General features: G+C 57.2%; 5 protein-coding genes across 5 annotated transcripts; 3 read left to right on the forward strand and 2 right to left on the reverse strand.

Annotated features, from left to right (window-relative positions):
* Positions 1-283: 283 nt before the first annotated feature.
* Positions 284-1,598, forward strand: SLS55_000011 (uncharacterized protein; the record flags this gene model as incomplete). Its single annotated transcript, XM_066771528.1, has 4 exons — positions 284-459; positions 521-630; positions 680-791; positions 851-1,598. The coding sequence occupies 4 exons, from the start codon at positions 284-286 to the stop codon at positions 1,596-1,598; spliced, it is 1,146 nt and encodes a 381-aa protein (XP_066636807.1).
* Positions 1,599-2,386: 788 nt separating this feature from the next.
* SLS55_000012 (uncharacterized protein) lies at positions 2,387-3,286 on the reverse strand (the record flags this gene model as incomplete). The annotated part of the gene is made up of 2 exons (XM_066771529.1): positions 2,387-3,047; positions 3,282-3,286. The coding sequence occupies 2 exons, from the start codon at positions 3,284-3,286 to the stop codon at positions 2,387-2,389; spliced, it is 666 nt and encodes a 221-aa protein (XP_066636808.1).
* A 2,112-nt stretch (positions 3,287-5,398) lies between these two features.
* SLS55_000013 (uncharacterized protein) lies at positions 5,399-7,178 on the forward strand (the record flags this gene model as incomplete). The annotated part of the gene is made up of 2 exons (XM_066771530.1): positions 5,399-5,481; positions 5,555-7,178. The coding sequence occupies 2 exons, from the start codon at positions 5,399-5,401 to the stop codon at positions 7,176-7,178; spliced, it is 1,707 nt and encodes a 568-aa protein (XP_066636809.1).
* Positions 7,179-8,413: 1,235 nt separating this feature from the next.
* SLS55_000014 (uncharacterized protein) lies at positions 8,414-9,256 on the forward strand (the record flags this gene model as incomplete). Its single annotated transcript, XM_066771531.1, has 2 exons — positions 8,414-8,418; positions 8,512-9,256. 2 exons carry the CDS (start codon positions 8,414-8,416, stop codon positions 9,254-9,256), a joined length of 750 nt encoding a protein of 249 aa, XP_066636810.1.
* Positions 9,257-13,102: 3,846 nt separating this feature from the next.
* On the reverse strand, positions 13,103-13,897 carry SLS55_000015 (uncharacterized protein; the record flags this gene model as incomplete). Its single annotated transcript, XM_066771532.1, has 2 exons — positions 13,103-13,805; positions 13,890-13,897. The coding sequence occupies 2 exons, from the start codon at positions 13,895-13,897 to the stop codon at positions 13,103-13,105; spliced, it is 711 nt and encodes a 236-aa protein (XP_066636811.1).
* Positions 13,898-16,515: the final 2,618 nt, after the last annotated feature.

Here is a 16,515-nt window from a genome sequence, read left to right on the forward strand (position 1 = left end):
GCAATATATATATATATCCCGAGCGAATCACATCCGAGGTGGGGTTCCCCACCTCCTCCAAGACACATTGAGCAAGCATTATTGGTGGGATTACCGGGGCGATGTTGTGGGGTAGTCGAAACAGAAAGCGGGCACACCCCCCACGCCGTCATCCCCCGCAGTTGTTGCACCGGAGGCCCCCACGCTCGCTGCCGTGACGGTACAACTGTTGCTGATGCCCTCTTCCTCACTTGACAGTTGTCTACTTCCCAATCATTGGATCCATTACACTAGACTCCGAGCGATGGCGAAGATAAAGACTGTCGAGTACTTCCGTGTCAAGCCACGATGGCTCATGGTCAAGATCGTCGACGAGACTGGGGAGTATGGGTGGGGGGAAGCAACGCTGGAAGGACACGATCTTGCAGTTGAGGGAGCCTTGGATGAAATGATCGTCAGGCTCATTGGCATGGAAGCCAGGTGAGATTCTGCACGCAACACTCTCATAGCCGGCATATCAGTTGACCGATACTGCTCGCAGCGACATCGAAAACATCTGGCAGAAGTTCTGGAGACATGGCTTCTATCGCGGAGGCCCAGTGTTCATGTCTGCTCTCTCCGGAATCGACATTGCCCTATGGGATCTGAAAGGTAAGCCGGAAACCCTTGGACGCGAGACAGCTTCTGACGCATCGCGCAGGCCGTACACTCAAAGTCCCAGTATGGCAGCTACTCGGTGGCAAAGTGCGCAACAAGGTCCAGGTCTACGCCTGGATCGGCGGCGACCGCCCCGCCGACGTCGAGGTTGCAGCGTACGTGCAATGATCGTCCCCGGGAACCTCACACATCCCTACTGACAGCTCGCTCGCAGCAAAGCCCGAATCGCCCAAGGCCTCAAATGCGTCAAGATGAACGCAACCGAAGACGTCAACTGGCTCGACAGCCCGTCCGCCCTCGACGCCACCGTCCAGCGCCTCAAGGCCGTCAAAGCGCTCGGGCTCGACGCCGGGCTGGACTTCCACGGGCGTCTCCACAAGCCCATGGCGAAGCAGCTCGCCAAAGCGCTGGAACCTTACCAGCCGCTCTTCATCGAGGAGCCGCTGCTGTGCGAGCACCCCGAGGCGCTCAAGCAGCTCGGCGGGCTGACGACGATCCCGATCGCGTTCGGCGAGCGGCTGTATACGCGGTGGGACGTCAAGCCGTTCCTCTCGCACGTCGACGTGCTGCAGCCGGACATCGCGCACGCGGGGGGCATCTCCGAGACGCGGCGCATCGCGCACATGGCCGAGGCGTACGACGTCGCCATCGCGCCGCACTGCCCGCTCGGCCCCGTTGCCTTCGCCGCGAGCCTGCAGGTCGCGCTGAGCACGCCCAACTTTGCGATTCTGGAGATGAGCTTGGGCATGCATTACAATGTCGAGGCGGGAGATGTCGATTTGCTGACGTACCTGAAGGATCCCGCCGTGTTTGATATCGACGAGGGCTTCGTCAAGGCGCCGAGCGGGATTGGCTTGGGGATTGAGGTTGATGAGGAGATGGTGAGGAGGGTTGCGAAGGAGACGGAGCCGTGGCAGTGCAAGGAGTTCTTTGGCGTGGATGGCGGCATCAGGGAGTGGTGATGCGGGTTGAGCAGATGGTCAGTTGCGTCAATGAAATATAAGACATTTCTCCAAATAATGCAACCATGTCATTAGATATCACTTCGACCTGTGCTGCTCGAGATGCCGCTCGTTGGATTGTCCCACTTCGTCATCACCCGGCGCGCACGCGAATGTTGAACAGTCATTACATCATCCACACGACACCCCGGCAGCGCCCACGACGGCAAAAGAGCCTCACGCACCCTCATCAAACAGCCCGATCTACGAACCCCCCATCCCTCGCTCCTCCCTCCTCCTAAAACACACCACCGCCCCCGGATCCGGCACGATATCCTGCGCCACCTCGACATTCCCGCCCTCAACTCCCTCGCCCAAGCGCCAATCATACCCCAACAGCAGCAGCGCCAACGCGACCTTCAGCTCCGCGGCGGCAAAAAAACGGCCGGGGCAGGCGTGCGGGCCGTGGCCGAAGCCGAGGTGCTGGGCGCTGGTGGTGGCGTACTGCCACTTGTTGCCTGCGGTGGCACTGTCGTTGTCCTCCGCCGTTCCGGCTGCGGTTGCGGCGGCCAGGGCCTCTTCCCGGAGGCGCAGGAAGCGGTCGCCGACGAAGAGGTGCGGGTCGGGGAAGGTGCGCGGGTCGCGGAGCGGTTCCGACGACGAGATGGCGAGCATGGTGCCGGTGGGGAGGGGGAGGTGGGGGAGGGAGGGGATGACGACGTCGGCGGTGGCGACGCGGGTCATGAGGGCTGGTGTTGTTGTTGTTGGGAGTCAGCGATGTGAGGTTCGGCGGTTGGCAGTGGTCTGGCTTAGGGGCGAGGCGGGTGGAGGAGGGAAGTAAAAGACGTACTCAGATGCACGGGACTCAGCCGCTGCGACTCCTTCAGCACGCTGTCCATCAGCCGCAAGCGCACCAGGGTCGACTTCCCCCACACCGCGCCGTCGCCGTCGCCCCCCTCTTCGGCGGCGAGCACGCTCCGCGCCTCCTCGCGCAGCGGCTCGATCCACTGCGGGTTCCGGCAGAGATCGAAAACGACCCTCGTCAGCGCCATGGACGTCGTGTGCACGGCGACCAGCGCGAGCGCGAGCTGGCAGCCGACGGCGTCCGTTGCCTCCTCTCCGCGCCTTTCGCACGCCTCTTCCTGCCAGCGGAGGGCATCGTCGACGTCCGCATCATCATCACCTCGCCGCCTCTTCTCTTGCAGCGACGCGACGAAGTTCCGAGCCTGGGCTTCGCAGGCCCGGAGGCGGCGGCGCTCGGGGAGGAGGTGTTGGACGAGGGGCCGCAGGGCGGGGGGCCAGCGGCGCAGGGCGCGGACGAAGCTGACCGAGTCGTGGGCGTAGGCGGTGGACAGCCGGAGCCAGGACTCGTCGCGCGAGGCGGCGCGGCCGAGGAAGGCGCGGGCCGAGAGGCGGGCGACGAGGTGGACGGCGGCGGGGAGGAAGACGACGGGGGTCCAGTCTGGGTGGCTGTTAGTGTTCGGTTTCTCTCTCGTCTGCTTGCGCCGTCGGACTGGGGGCTTTGCTGGCCTTTGGAGGGCGGGAACTTTTGTTCGATTGCTAGGGCGGCCTCGGATGCGATGTCTGCTGTGAGCTTGCCTGGGTCGAATCAGCCGAAGTGTTTGCAACGAAGTGTGGAAGAAGTAGGCAACGTGACGCACCTAATCTTCTCGTCAGATGCAACCTCACGACCTCGTTGAAGACCTCATCGTGCTCGACGATGAACTTGAATCCCGCCATGCCGCCGGCCAATGACATGCCCGGGAGTCTGACAAAGAATGACTAAAGAAGTTTGTCAGCAGCCACCATGGACGTTTTCCCGCTTCGCAACATTGCGTGATACTCTCTTACTTTGGCGATGGTTTCGTGGAACGAGAGGCCCCGGAGGCTCTTGATCTCGTCGACATGCTTCGCCGGGAGGACGATGAGCGGGCCCGTCGGCGTCAGGACCTGGAACGGTTTCCGGTGCTGTGCAAGGGAGAAGTGGCCATTCTCGTCAGCTTTGGATATATATCACGGGGCGGTGGCTGTAGCATGCCTTTGCGGTCCCCTCATCGAGGATCGATCTGGAGTGTTCAATATAGCGCTGCTTCGCCTGCGAGATGGTGTCGCCAGGGCGCATGCCCACGATCTCGAGCCCTGGATATATTTTGTCATCCGGCAGGTGTTTGAAAGCGGCGCTGGCGAGCAACACGAGCAGTGCCAGGAAGACGGCTGTGACGAGGGCGGTGGACATGTGTGTGGGGGCCGAAACGAGCGGCAAGCGCAGGTTGTCGGCGTCAAGGACCGACATGACGTCGCAGAAAGAGAGAAGATCAAGATACACCTTGCGGCGGTAGTCTGGCACCTTATTAAATGCCTCGAGACTACTGCCACTAAGATCATGTCAGACGTTTCACGGCGGGGCGGTCCGCGCATCACTGCGCCGCTCCCCGCGCCTATCCTTTGCCCTACGCCCGAGTTGGCAAATCCGGGCGGCTACCGGTAGCCCCATTGTCTTGGCGACTTCCCATAACGGAAGTTGGTTCTCCGTGCTGCGCTTTCAGCCCTTCCACTCAAAAGTGACTGTACTAAATGTGATGTAGCGTGTTTCAACATCCCCACACGACTTTAAAATTCAGATCGTCTCGCACGGTATCGCCGACAAAACATCCCATCTGTCCGTCAGGAAAATTTAGTGGATTGGTGGTATGATATCATGCACAAAGCATTCACCAACCAAAAGGTAAGTTGACGCGATCAACGGCCTCAGGGAAAAGGGAGTCTATGTCGCTTGATCTCGTCAGGCGATATATGAGGTATACTGTCGGACGTACCGTATCGTTCCAATTAACGGTCGGCATGTGGACTGAACTCAGCAACGATATGAACGGCGAAGTCCCCCAAGCATACAATTACGGACTCGGCGTTAGAGTAGAAAGCTCTAACCATTGCCACCTGGCTTCCACGTTCCTCACGGTTGGATGGTCGATGCCGAGCTAATCTGCCCACGAGGGCATCTAATCGCTCAAAGAAACGTCATACCGCTGGAAGATCCGGTCGACTTATTCAAACGCGCTGATGAATTTGGGGTGGCAGACGTCCCCAGACATGAGATAAGGCTGCGTAGCGGGGTGCACTATCCAGACAATGGATAGAAAACGGTATGATAAAGGACCATCGCGGCGCTTCTGCGGCACCGAAAGGCGTAGTGTCCGTGGAGAGCTAACACTATACGGATCACGTGGTAAATCAAGGCGCTAGTAATGGTCCAGAGTGCTTTATCTTTTTTCTATGATAATCGATTGGTCGGACTGATATAACGGGCAGATAGGGGCATTGTGGGCGACGGAGGCGGCTAACCATGCTCTTCAAGCACGTAAAAGGCAGAGCGGTGAATTGCTTTGAGATGGCCATCTTTTCCTTCAGCCACGCGTCAGCATTACCCCGCATGGGGGCCACATTAGGCATATATACAAGGCTGATGGCATGGGGCGTATGTTCGCACAGCAAGGCTGAGACGTGAAGGGCAAGGATCAGTGCACGAGCGCAAGCGAGCGTACGGATAGCGGAGAGGATGGTGGCCGAGGTTACTGTTGTTTATTGTTGTTATCGTTGCCGGTGAAGTGAGCCGCAAGCTAGTAAGAGACGGGAAGTGAGCGCCGTCGACGCCTCCCACTCTTCTGATATTAAGCTCCCGACATCTCCGCCGAGCGCAACCTCGAGATGCGACAACAGTATCTACCGCCATGATCTGACTGCTACGCCAATGCCGTCCACGCGTATAACAACCGTTGCGCCTCCGCTGCCGCCCTGATTTGCACGCTTCGTCTTTCTCAACCATGGCTCGTGCGGCGCTCGCTGGTCTCGCTCTGGCCTCGTCCGCCACGGCGCTGTTCAACGCTCCACCCGGCGTCGACATATGGTGTGGAAAAGCATACCGATCTACGTACGTGCGCTTGCCGAGTGCGCCTTACCCCGGTTAACGTCCCGCACAGTAATGCTAGCTTTGAGCCGGGCGGTTGGCTTGAAGAGCCGCCGCTCTCCGACGAGCCGCTTCTCAACCTGCAAGTCTACCCGCGCATGAACCTGTACACCGAAGACGACCAATTCGCCTCGTTCATCGTCGACGCAGCGCTTTCCCACACCAACGGAGCCCCGTTCTACAACAGCACCTTCGACAAATCCACCAATGCCACCGCGCCCTTCTCGCACCTGTACATCGACATTTCCGTCACCGCCAACGGGCTGGCTCTGGTCTCGAGCGCCAACGTATCGATCAACTCGACCGGCAACGAGTTCAGCTTCGCACTGGGCGGGCTCGCCGCGCAATACGACGCGTACAACATCACCCTCGTCGGCGCCTCCCGCGACGGCAACCAGTCGTACCTGGCCACCACCATGCTGCACAAGCTGCCCGCCCGCACCGACGGCGGCAGCGTGGCCAAGCTGGACAAGCTGTACGGCGGCATCTACACCCAAGACTACCTGGCCAACAGCAGCGCCTGGAGCGCCCTCCTGCCCTACTCCTTCTACGTGTCGTGGGACGGCTGGCTCGAGAACTCCATCGTCGCCAACACGCAGACATTCAAGGACCACGGCTACAACATCATCCACGTGGTGCCCAACGCCGCTCTCGCCAACCAGGCGTTCAACTTTACCGAGTTCGACGCGTTCCTGGACGTCTGCGACGCGCTGCAGCTGTGGGTCATGTACGACATGCGGTGGACGTACAAGAACCTGTCGTCGGTGGCGGAGCAGGTCGAGCGGTTCAAATCCCGCAAGAGCCTGCTGCTGTGGTACACGGGCGACGAGCCGGACGGCGCGTCGGACACGCTCAACGCGACGACGGACGCGTACGGGCTGATCAAGGCGCTGGACCCGTACCACCCGGTCTCGCTGTGCCTCAACTGCTACAACTTCCACTACGGCGCGTACTCGGCCGGCGCCGACATCGTGCTGTCCGACGTCTACCCCGTCGCCGTCAACACGTCGTGGTCGACGCAGTACGACACGGCATGCAACGTGACGTACGGCTGCTGCGGGTGCGACGACTGCGCCGGCGACTTCGAAGATATTTCCGAGCGCCTCGACCTGTTCCGGCAGTACCAGTCGTGGTTGGGTCAGGAACCCAAGGCCTTCTGGGGCGTGCCGCCGGCGTTTGGCAACGAGACGTTTTGGTCGAGGTACCCGACGGCGGCCGAGGAGGCCGTCATGGCCGTGCTGTCCGTCAACCACGGCGCCAAGGGCATCGTGGCGTGGACGTGGCCGACGCAGCCGCACCTGGCGAACGTGACGTCCGCGCTCGCCAAGACCCTGGCGGGAGGCGACGTGGCGGATTGCCTGCTCGGCGCGAAGACGACTCGGCTGGCGGTCGAGGGGAGGGAAAGGCTGGACGCCGCGGCGTGGGTGCTGCCGGCGAAGGGTGTGATGCTGGTGGCGATTGTTAGCTTGGAGTACATGGAGACCGCGGGAAACGTGACGATCGCTCTGCCGGTTTCGGCGAGCGGGGTTAAGAGCGTGGATTGGGGCGAGGGCGGCTGGACGGTAAGCGGGAGCTCGTTGTGGAAGAAGGGCGTGCAGGGGCTCGAGGTGGATCTGTTGGTTTTGGATATCGAGTAACAGATGGACTGGAAATTTTCGAATTTTTTCTCCAAAACGCCTTCTCTGCCCACTTCTTCACTTCGTTTGAAGATTTCTGGCACTGTATAAAGCTCTATACACCACCAACGCTATGAATAAGGGGATTGAATCTAGTAGACGTATAGGTAGATGTGTCGGCGAACGCGCCGGTACACGCACTAGTATCTGACGCTAGGCGAAGAGATAGACGATAGCAAAGCCGGGACGGTTTTTCAATCCGGACCATTCAGAGCAAGCAGCCAGGGTTGCGGCTTGCACGAACAGCGGGAATTGTCAAAAATACTAATCATCCTACCTGCGTTGCGACCAAGGCTAGCCCGGTTGCGTCGGGATCGACGCTTTAGTCTTCGCGTAAACGAAGAGCTGCGTCGGATGAGCGTGATGTAAGCTCGACGCAACCATCGGTTGTCGAACGGGAGCGCTAGGGCACCATCCGATCAGGTGGTCGGAAAGCATGTTAAGCGGGTAGGATGAGACTTGCCGCAAGATGCCGAAAGACGCCGGGTTTTTGGGGCAAACATTAGAGTTGTTTAGCAGTTTTTGGGCCGTGCGTCGGGGCTACGTTATCCACTGCAAATTCTCGGCTTTCTGTGAGAAATGCAGCGGATAGAGCCCTGTCGCTGTGGCTATTAGTACAGGCGGCCTTGGTGGGGAGCGAGCGATTCGGCGAATAGAAGTATGCGCTAGAGGTATGCTAAGCCCGTTTCGCTCCGTCCGCTGCGTGGGCTATTTGCCCAACGCGCGCGCAGCTAGCGCGTGGCACGTACCAAGGCTACCGCGCATGCAGTTTAGCCACTGCTATCCTGTCCCCTATCCGCCGCTGCTAAACAACTCTATTTCTAGCGCGGAGGGTTTTCCGGCGCACGCTTCCCACGTTGTTTCCCGTCCCTGCCACGCCTCTGCCCAGTCAGCGCTCTGGGCTCAGCGTGGCTGTCCGGTGCTATCTCCACTGCCGTCGTCCCACGGGGTGCCCCTGGTCTACCCCAGACGTGCGTTATTCCCAGGGCAAGCACATGCTGGCGTCACTCCTTCCTCCACGCCCTTTATATTTGCTCCATCTCTTGTGGGGACACGCTCGGCCATCCAACTCCACAACGCACTCCATCTGTTGAATGCATCAGCAGCAATCTCTCATCTCATTACCCAACTCTCGGTGCACCGGCCTTACTCTGCTCGGCTTTGATACTTGCCCTCGGCAGCCCCAAGTCGAAACCATGGCGTTCATGGACGGCGACCAACAGATCCTTCTCCCCACCGCCCCACCAGACCTCATGACTGATTTCGATGCTTGTCGGACCTTCGACGGCGGTAGCGCGGATCCAATTGTCTTCTCAGATCCCTTCGCCGGCTTCCTCGACGATCTTCTCCCCAACCCTTGGGAGACCCCTTCCGTCGGCGCCAGTGACGACTTCACGGCCCAGCTCAACGGCCCCACATCACTAGACCAGTCGCCTCCCATTCCCGGCATCCCCACATCACTGGACCTGACGCCTCCCATGTCCGGCTTCTCCTTCGACGACTCGACACGTCGGGACAGCCTTTTTTCGTACGAGTTCGACGACAAGCAGCAGTCGATCATTCGGAGCCCAGGCCCGGACACGTCGAGTCCGGCGACGGACTCGACAAGCCCCGACCCGTCCACGGCCTCGACGTCACGCAGACCATCATCATCCTCGTCAGACGAGACGACGCCCGCAAGCCCAACTCGCAAGCCCACCACGCGGCGGCGTCGTCGGGGCGCGGGAACGGACTCAGCCGAGGCCGGCGGTTCTTCGCACACTGCGCGGCGCGAGCTAAGCCTGGCGAAGAACCGGGTGGCGGCGAAGAAGTGCCGGGAGAAGAAGCGGGATTGGACGACGGAGCTGCAGGAGCGGCACGGGGAGCTGCTAGCGCGGAACAAGCGTCTCCGCGGGGAGCTGGCGGGGTTGAACGACGCCGTTTTCGAGCTCAAGGAATTGGTGCTGAGGCATGCCAGTTGCGGGTTCAAGCCGATCGATAAGTTTGTGCGGCGCGAGGCGGGTCGAGCGGTGAGGCCGGCGGGTAGGGGGGCGCGGTAGCTTCGGCTGAGTGCTTCTTGTTTTCGTTGTTGTGCTGTTGCACCTTGGGCGCATGGCTGAGAAGTTGCGGCCGGCCGTGTGTCGTGGGGCATCGTGCGGGGGCGGTATGGGGTCGATCGATCTCGCTGGAGCGGAGAAAGTCGCCTTCCTTATTCTGGTAGTCCATCTAGCTTTATGAAACAGCATCTATAGCTTCGAGGTGCTGGGCACTTAAATTCAGTATTCATTGTTAAAAAGTCTTCGTATGTGTGGTGTATGCGGGTGCAACGCTGGCAGATTCGACGGGCCCGAGGTGTGATGGATGTGGATGCGAATGGCGTGACTGAGGCGCCAAGACGGCGGTGATGAACACCACGGTGTTGTTGAGACGGGGAGACGGGAGACGGGAGATGGGCGGACACGGCGCAGGTTATATGCCGAAACGGTGGACCCGACCAGCTGGCACCCGGTCCACACGGTCGGAGTGCGAAGACGTCAGCACGTTGCGACCCGGGGCCAAGGACACCAGTCCGATGGCTCGTGCAGCTTTAAAACAGGACGGTCATCGGTGGCGTCCATGCGGACCCAGGTCCGACGCAACGCCCGGGTTACCTAATGGGAACTGGTCCCGATGCCTTGGAGCGTGTTGACGATTCTTCGAATGCAGGTTACCTTGTAAATTATGGAAGTCCAGTAGTTATTTGATCCACTTTACAAGAAGATAATTGTAGATATGTCGAGGGGGCGGAGAAGACTTCGGTACCTCAAGGACCACAATGCCACATTGACACGCCAAATATGGCACTACACGCTTCCAACTCGCACATGAAATAACAAAAATCCTTTTTCCCACTGCCTACCAGATTCTTGAAACTATCCGGGCGCCCCATGTCTTGCGTGAGCCACTTCTTGAGTCGTCGGGCAATTGCGGCGTGCGGAGGTTCTGATTGGCCACTCGTCCCAGATGGTGCCCCTAAGCAGCCCGACTCGAGCTTGCAGTCCGTCATGCCGCTGCTGGACGTCGAGTTGGATATCGCTTGAGGTCGAGCTAGGATCAGTGGAAAGGAAGACGCTGCCAACGCCAACGATAGCTACATGGTGCATTGCGCCAAAGACACGTCTACAAAAAACGGCGAAAACAAGCCGGGTGAAAGCGGAGTGCTCGGGGGCAGCGAGTGACACAGCGAGATAGGTGGCGAGGCGGCGGACTTTGGTCTCGGCTGCCTGCAGGCGTGGCTGGTGCAAGACGAGGCGGCGCGTCTCACGTAGCCGCCCAGGAGCAGCGACTCCAGCGGCGGACAGGGAAAATCGGGAGTCTGCGTGCTGCGCGCCGACGCGTCCATTTGCAGATACGATGTCGCACACGCGTGTCAGCAGCATCATGTGCTCGGAGCGCTCGCCGCAGCCGCTGCACTGCGGGCGGATAAATGCCAACTCAAGTTTTACCTGCAGATTTCTCGGCCCCACCGAGATATATCGCTCATCGTGGTCGTATCGGGCATAGTCCTCATGCTAGGCGGCTCCAGCCCCGTGACACTTGTTCGCATTTATTTCAGCGGCCCTGGCCATCTTCAGACTGACGCCTGCAATCGTTGAATTCCGTGAATCCTGTCCCACGCAATTGTCTCTCTACAAGTCGGAACCAAGCAGAACAACATGAATGCAGACGAGCAGCACCATGGACGTCTTAGCTCTCCGCTTTGCCCGAGGTGCAAGAATATTGATCTACAGGACTTTTTCTCCGGAACCTCAGATTCGGACAGAATATTCCATGTATTCAAACCACCGCATCGCCTTCGACCCCCTGAATGCGCACTTTGCTCCGCAATAGCCTTTATCAGGCCTGACCTCTCAGAAAACCATGTCTACCATTTGGTTCAGGTACAACCGGACCCGAAAAGCCCGGGCAATCGCCTGACAGTCTGTCAACCTGGAGATGCGAAAGCTCGGCTTTGGACCCCGCACACAAAAAACAACGAATCAAGTCTTCCTGGTGGCCTAGGCTTTGCGTCTGACCTGCATCCATGTGAGCAGGCAACCCTCAGGCTTCCGAGAAAGATTAATTTCGGAGTGGTGAAGCGCTGGATGCATGAGTGCAAGCAAGATCATGGCGAATCATGTGAGACGGAACCGACGAGCAACATCCCGAACTTGAGGGTAATCGATTGCGCAACGAGAGAAATTCGACTCTACCAACAGGGAGACATCTACGCCGCCCTATCCTATTGTTGGGGGACATCCCAAGCAAGTCCGACCGATGAAACGGGCAAATTGCCGCAACCTCTCCCGGCAACGATTGAGGATGCGATCCTGGCCACCCAGAAGTTGGGCATCAAGTGCCTATGGATCGATCGTTACTGTGTTCCACAGGGCGCTCAGGACCCTGGAAGACATGAGCAGATCTCTTTGATGCACAAGATCTACATCGGCGCGGAGGTCACCCTTGTCGCGGCTGCGGGAGATTCCCCTACACACGGGCTACCTGGGGTGACTAAGGAGAGAGCAGAACTACCTGAAGTCAGCTTCGGCTCGCACAGACTGGTGGTAACTCTGCCAGACCCTCGCCTTCTGATTGCTTCGTCGGTATGGTCAACCCGAGGATGGACCTACCAGGAAGCTCTCCTGTCGCGTAGGAGATTCGTTTTTACCGATCAGCAACTGTACTTTTAGTGCAACAAAACCCTCCCAAGCAGCACCACTTATGAGGGATACACCCACGTCGGTCGGTCAGAGGCTGTGTCACTGTCTTCTGCAAGTACCGACTCGTACAACGTACCCGAGGATGTCGATGGGTTCTTCACGTTTGGATTCAGCCATTATGACATCTGGCCACGAATCAACGAATACACTCAGAGATCCTTGAGCCGTCAAGACGACATCCTGAATGCACTGTTGGGGATCCTTGAGAAGTACACTGAAACGAAATGGCCTGACTTCATATGCTGGCACATCTTTGGTGTACCTCTTTACCGCATGGACGAATGGAAGAACATGGACAGCAACTCATGGCAGAATCCTTTTTTCCATCAATCTGACATGGGAGCTTCCAACGCCGAGCAAGAGGCGTGAAGGGTTCCCAAGCTGGTCTTGGGCTGGATGGGAAGGAACACGTTTTGTTGGACCATACGACTGCCTTTGGCCACTGATGAACGAAGACAGAGCGTATGCACGTGTCCACGTGGAGCAGGAGGACGGCAGCCCAGCGGACGATATGGATCAGGTCATTCAGAGAGGAACCGAAACAGCGTCACATTGGAGAATTCCCCACATCATCTTCAGCTGTCGATCTGCGCCGTTGACGATCAAGCGGGTCAGCCAATGTCCTCGACCCAAACATGAGGAACGGTATCCTCCACTCGAAAATAAGCTCAACTTACGAGTGGTCATGCAAAGTGAAGAGGTTGTTCGTTCCTACAACTTTCAGCTACTGCCGCGAGACTTGGTGGACGACCCAGGTCTCGATAAAGGGATTCCTTGTGTGGGCTTACTTCTTGACCCTCCGAAGCATCCAGATGCACCAATCCTCTTTGACTCACAAGACAGGGTGCGTTGGGGGGTTGTAGTTCTTCTTATTGTTGAGAGCCACCAGGGAAGTGGACCTGAGAAGGGAAAACTGTATGAGAGGATAGGGAAGACAGTCATTCCTAACGAACACCTCGAGCGGGGTTCTGACAAGTGGGGGTCTTTTACTATTGCTTGAAGGTTATTAAAGTAAATATCCCTCTACCTAAATTGTCTAGCGGCTGCTATTATTCCAATCAAATACCCTAAGACCACCCCTCCATCGGTTTCAAAGACAACCTCACCCCAAGGTCACTGCACACCTAAGTCATAGAATATCTCATAAGAGTAAGGCTCTAGCCTGCTTTAAGACAGTGCATTCACCATCTCATCTAGTGGATCCAGCACTTGTTCCGCGAACTCAATCTCCTTCACAATCTCACATCCATCCATACCAAGGCACCAGGAAACCAGGCGCTGGTATCTCTCCCCCGTTCTCGGACTGAGCTTTGGAACAACGGCTTTCAGTTCCTCTGTCCAGCTCGACGGGTTCTCCTCGTCCAAGTCCGGGATGGCTTCCGGCAGTTGTTCCCACAGCCCAATTTCAAGCAGCAATACGCCCAGACTGTATACATCGTACGTCTTGGTGTACCGAGGGCTGGAAGGCCCCTGCAGCCGATCCGGGTGCTGAAAAATGTCAAATTCCCAGATCAGCCTTGGCAACTCATCGGCCTCTCTGACGGCGCCTTCCTTGGACGTTCGCGCCTCAACTCCGCGAATCAAGTCGAAGCCCATGACGTACGCATTGTCGAGGGCGGGGTAGGGGGAGACCTCATCACAATGCGGGTAGTCGCGCTCTAGAACCACGACGCTCGAGGAAGAGATGTTCTTATGGACGAAGCCCGCCGAGTGGAGGAAGAGAATCGCTTCGGTCACTCTCAACGCTAGTTTCAGGCGTTGGTTCAGCGGGACTTCGACTTCGAGGAAGCTGTCTTCCCGAATTGCGTCTTCCAGCGTCATCAAGGACACGGTCGGGTGTGGTGGCGTCTGGGCGAAGAGAAACTGCCGACTTTCGGCGTGGTAGAAATAGCCTTCCACCTTCGGGAGTCGAGTGTCGGCAGTCAATTCCAAGCAGTTGAGCGACGCGGCCAACATGCCCATCTCGGCCTCAAGGCTTTCAAATTGCGGTGTTCCTCAGTATGCCGCCGAACTCGAAGCATGACACGGATACCGCCAGTCTCCTCTTCCGCCTGCCATGGCCGTGCCGTAATGAGACCGGCGGCCCTGATTGGCCAGATTGTTATCCCATGTAAGAAACTCTGATGCAATTATTTTCAGGCAAGTCACCAAAGCCCACAGGTATGGCTCTCTCGGCGGACGAGACCTAGCCAACAAAGTTGGGAGTGCGCCACCGGCTTGAAAGGAGCATTGGCCCGAATGGATACCTAGACACGAGGAGTGCGAATGCGTCAATCATAAACTCTCAGCCTTGTCTAAAGCTCAGACAACAATAGACCCCCGTGAGGTTTTGAAGGAATCCGCCAGCTACGACGCCTAAGCCACCACTTTCTTTCACGACGTATCCAACCAGATGCTCCCGGTGGCAGTCGAGCCGGATGCTTACGGACACTTCGAGGGATGGGCCTATAAGATTAAACCTTGAGACTGACCTACAGGCATGCGTAAACTGGCATTGGTGGCAGGTGATGTGCACACGAAATAGTTCAAGCCGCAGTATTACACGATGCTATAGCTGGTGAGTGGTTGGAACGATGGAGTGCGGGGAGCCAGCTGAGGATCGCAGGGCGGCGTGCAGGGTGGCGTTGGGGCCAAGCTAGGGTTGGCGAACAGTAAGCAAGTTTGTGCGCAAGGCTGGCCACTACAGGACGTGATACGCATACGATATGGAAGGGTCGAAATTCATTTCTATTACTTGTAGAAATGCGGAGACCTTGGGGCCGTCCAATCTCCTACCATAAGCTTATCAGTGCTCAGTGTTTCCATTGTTGGACTTATTATGGCTTCAAGGCTGAGCATTCGGTTACACTAACGAAAACAACTTGCAGGTGTAGCTAAGGGTGTGAGGCCGAAAAGGACAAGGGTCTTCCCCGCTTTCTTACATGGCTGGAGCACAACAGGAATTGGGCGCCTGAATACGATATGCACGCCGGAAGTGAAGCGTCTGTTCGGTTCCCGATTTTATTTTTATATATGTTGGTAAGCATTGCAGGTAAAAGTAATCGAATGGCGTGATCGTGGCCGTGTGGTAGTATTTTCCTCCCGAGCCCGAGAGAGCATATAAGCCCAGCCTTAGTCCTACGATTTAGTTCTAGGTCAACAGATTCAGTTCCAAGCGGAATTAACTACGGTCCTTCATTCTCTGTCACTTCGATTTGTTATACGTCAAGCCAGGCAGCACCTTCCCAAGGAGCCAGACAAACGGAGGAGGTCTCAAGACGATGGCCTTGCCTTCAAATCGTCGGCAAAACGCCACGGCAGCAGTTGAAACCGATCATTCAAGACCCACCCGAAGTCAAAGTGACGAGCCATCAGAAACCAATCCACCACATCATCAACCGGCGAAGCTTCGTAACCATTGGCCAGGCCTATGGGAAGCCATCGGGGATTGGTGGTCCCTCAGAGATTTCATGATTGGCGTCGCTTCACTAGCACTTACAATCGTCGGCGTCTGGGCGGCATTCAATGCGAACAAATTCTCTGCCTGGACAGCGCGAAAAGATTATATCGAGTACTGTGCGGATCAGGTCTGCAATAACAAGCTTACGTTAAAGGTCTACGCTAAGGATTTTGCAGAAATCAGCCGACTGCCACCAAGCATCCAAAGCGGTTCTTCCTCCGCCACCTGATTTCTGGGAGAATACTCGCCAGTTCCTCGCGAAAAGAGCCAACTCTATGTGGAGTCAGTCTGGATTAGACCGTGCCCACGGCGGTGGTAAAGCATACCTTATTGTTGCCTTGTTGCTGCAAGCTCTAATAGCCGCGACTTTCATCGTTCTCCTCTCCCGGCACCGTCGATTGCTTTCTAAAAGCAAACAACTTAGGCGTTGAAATATTGGATCCTTTACAACAGTCTGAATGTTCGACGACCTTCATCATTGGACGGGGAAACTTCGAAGAAAGACGAGAGAGGGCGGAGATAAAGTATCACATACGCGCGCACAGGGCTATGGTGTCGGGATGTTCCTTGATCCGCGACTCCAAAGCCCGGGGCTTCGGCGAGTGGACGTATCACCCCGGCCCACCTTCGGCGAACTTCCTTCACTGGAAGCATGTCGGCCGTCGATCTCGAATATGGGCTCGGACTCAGGCACGTGAAATTCTGCTCAAGTGCCGATTCTGAACATGGCGGTTAACGGCGGAATTGGTGGGGGCGGGGTTGGGAATCATCGAGCAAGAGACACGAGTGTTTGCGGTGACGAAGGAGTGGTAAGCAGGGAGTCTTTTGGTGGATGTGAACTTCGATTTCCACTCACGGCGTAATTTACAATCTCTGTTAGTTTTTTCTTCTTCTTTTTGCCGACCGTCCAGATCATCGCGTAAGCTGACGGGCATGGGGGTTGCATTGTCTGTGGTTATTCGGCAATGATCGTCGAGGCTACGCACCATTGTCTATTTATTGGCGACGCAGCCCCCAGCCAGTCTTCTCCGAAATGTCTGAAAACCTCTCGTGCCCCCGAATCGAATCGCCATCAATCCATATTGACTCTTCCACATAAGCAAGTGGAGCTATTCGAATGGCTTATCTGGGATCTCGCGCA

This window comes from Diplodia seriata (genome assembly GCF_021436955.1).
Source record: "Diplodia seriata strain FDS-637 chromosome Unknown scaffold_1, whole genome shotgun sequence".
Taxonomy (NCBI): domain Eukaryota; kingdom Fungi; phylum Ascomycota; class Dothideomycetes; order Botryosphaeriales; family Botryosphaeriaceae; genus Diplodia; species Diplodia seriata.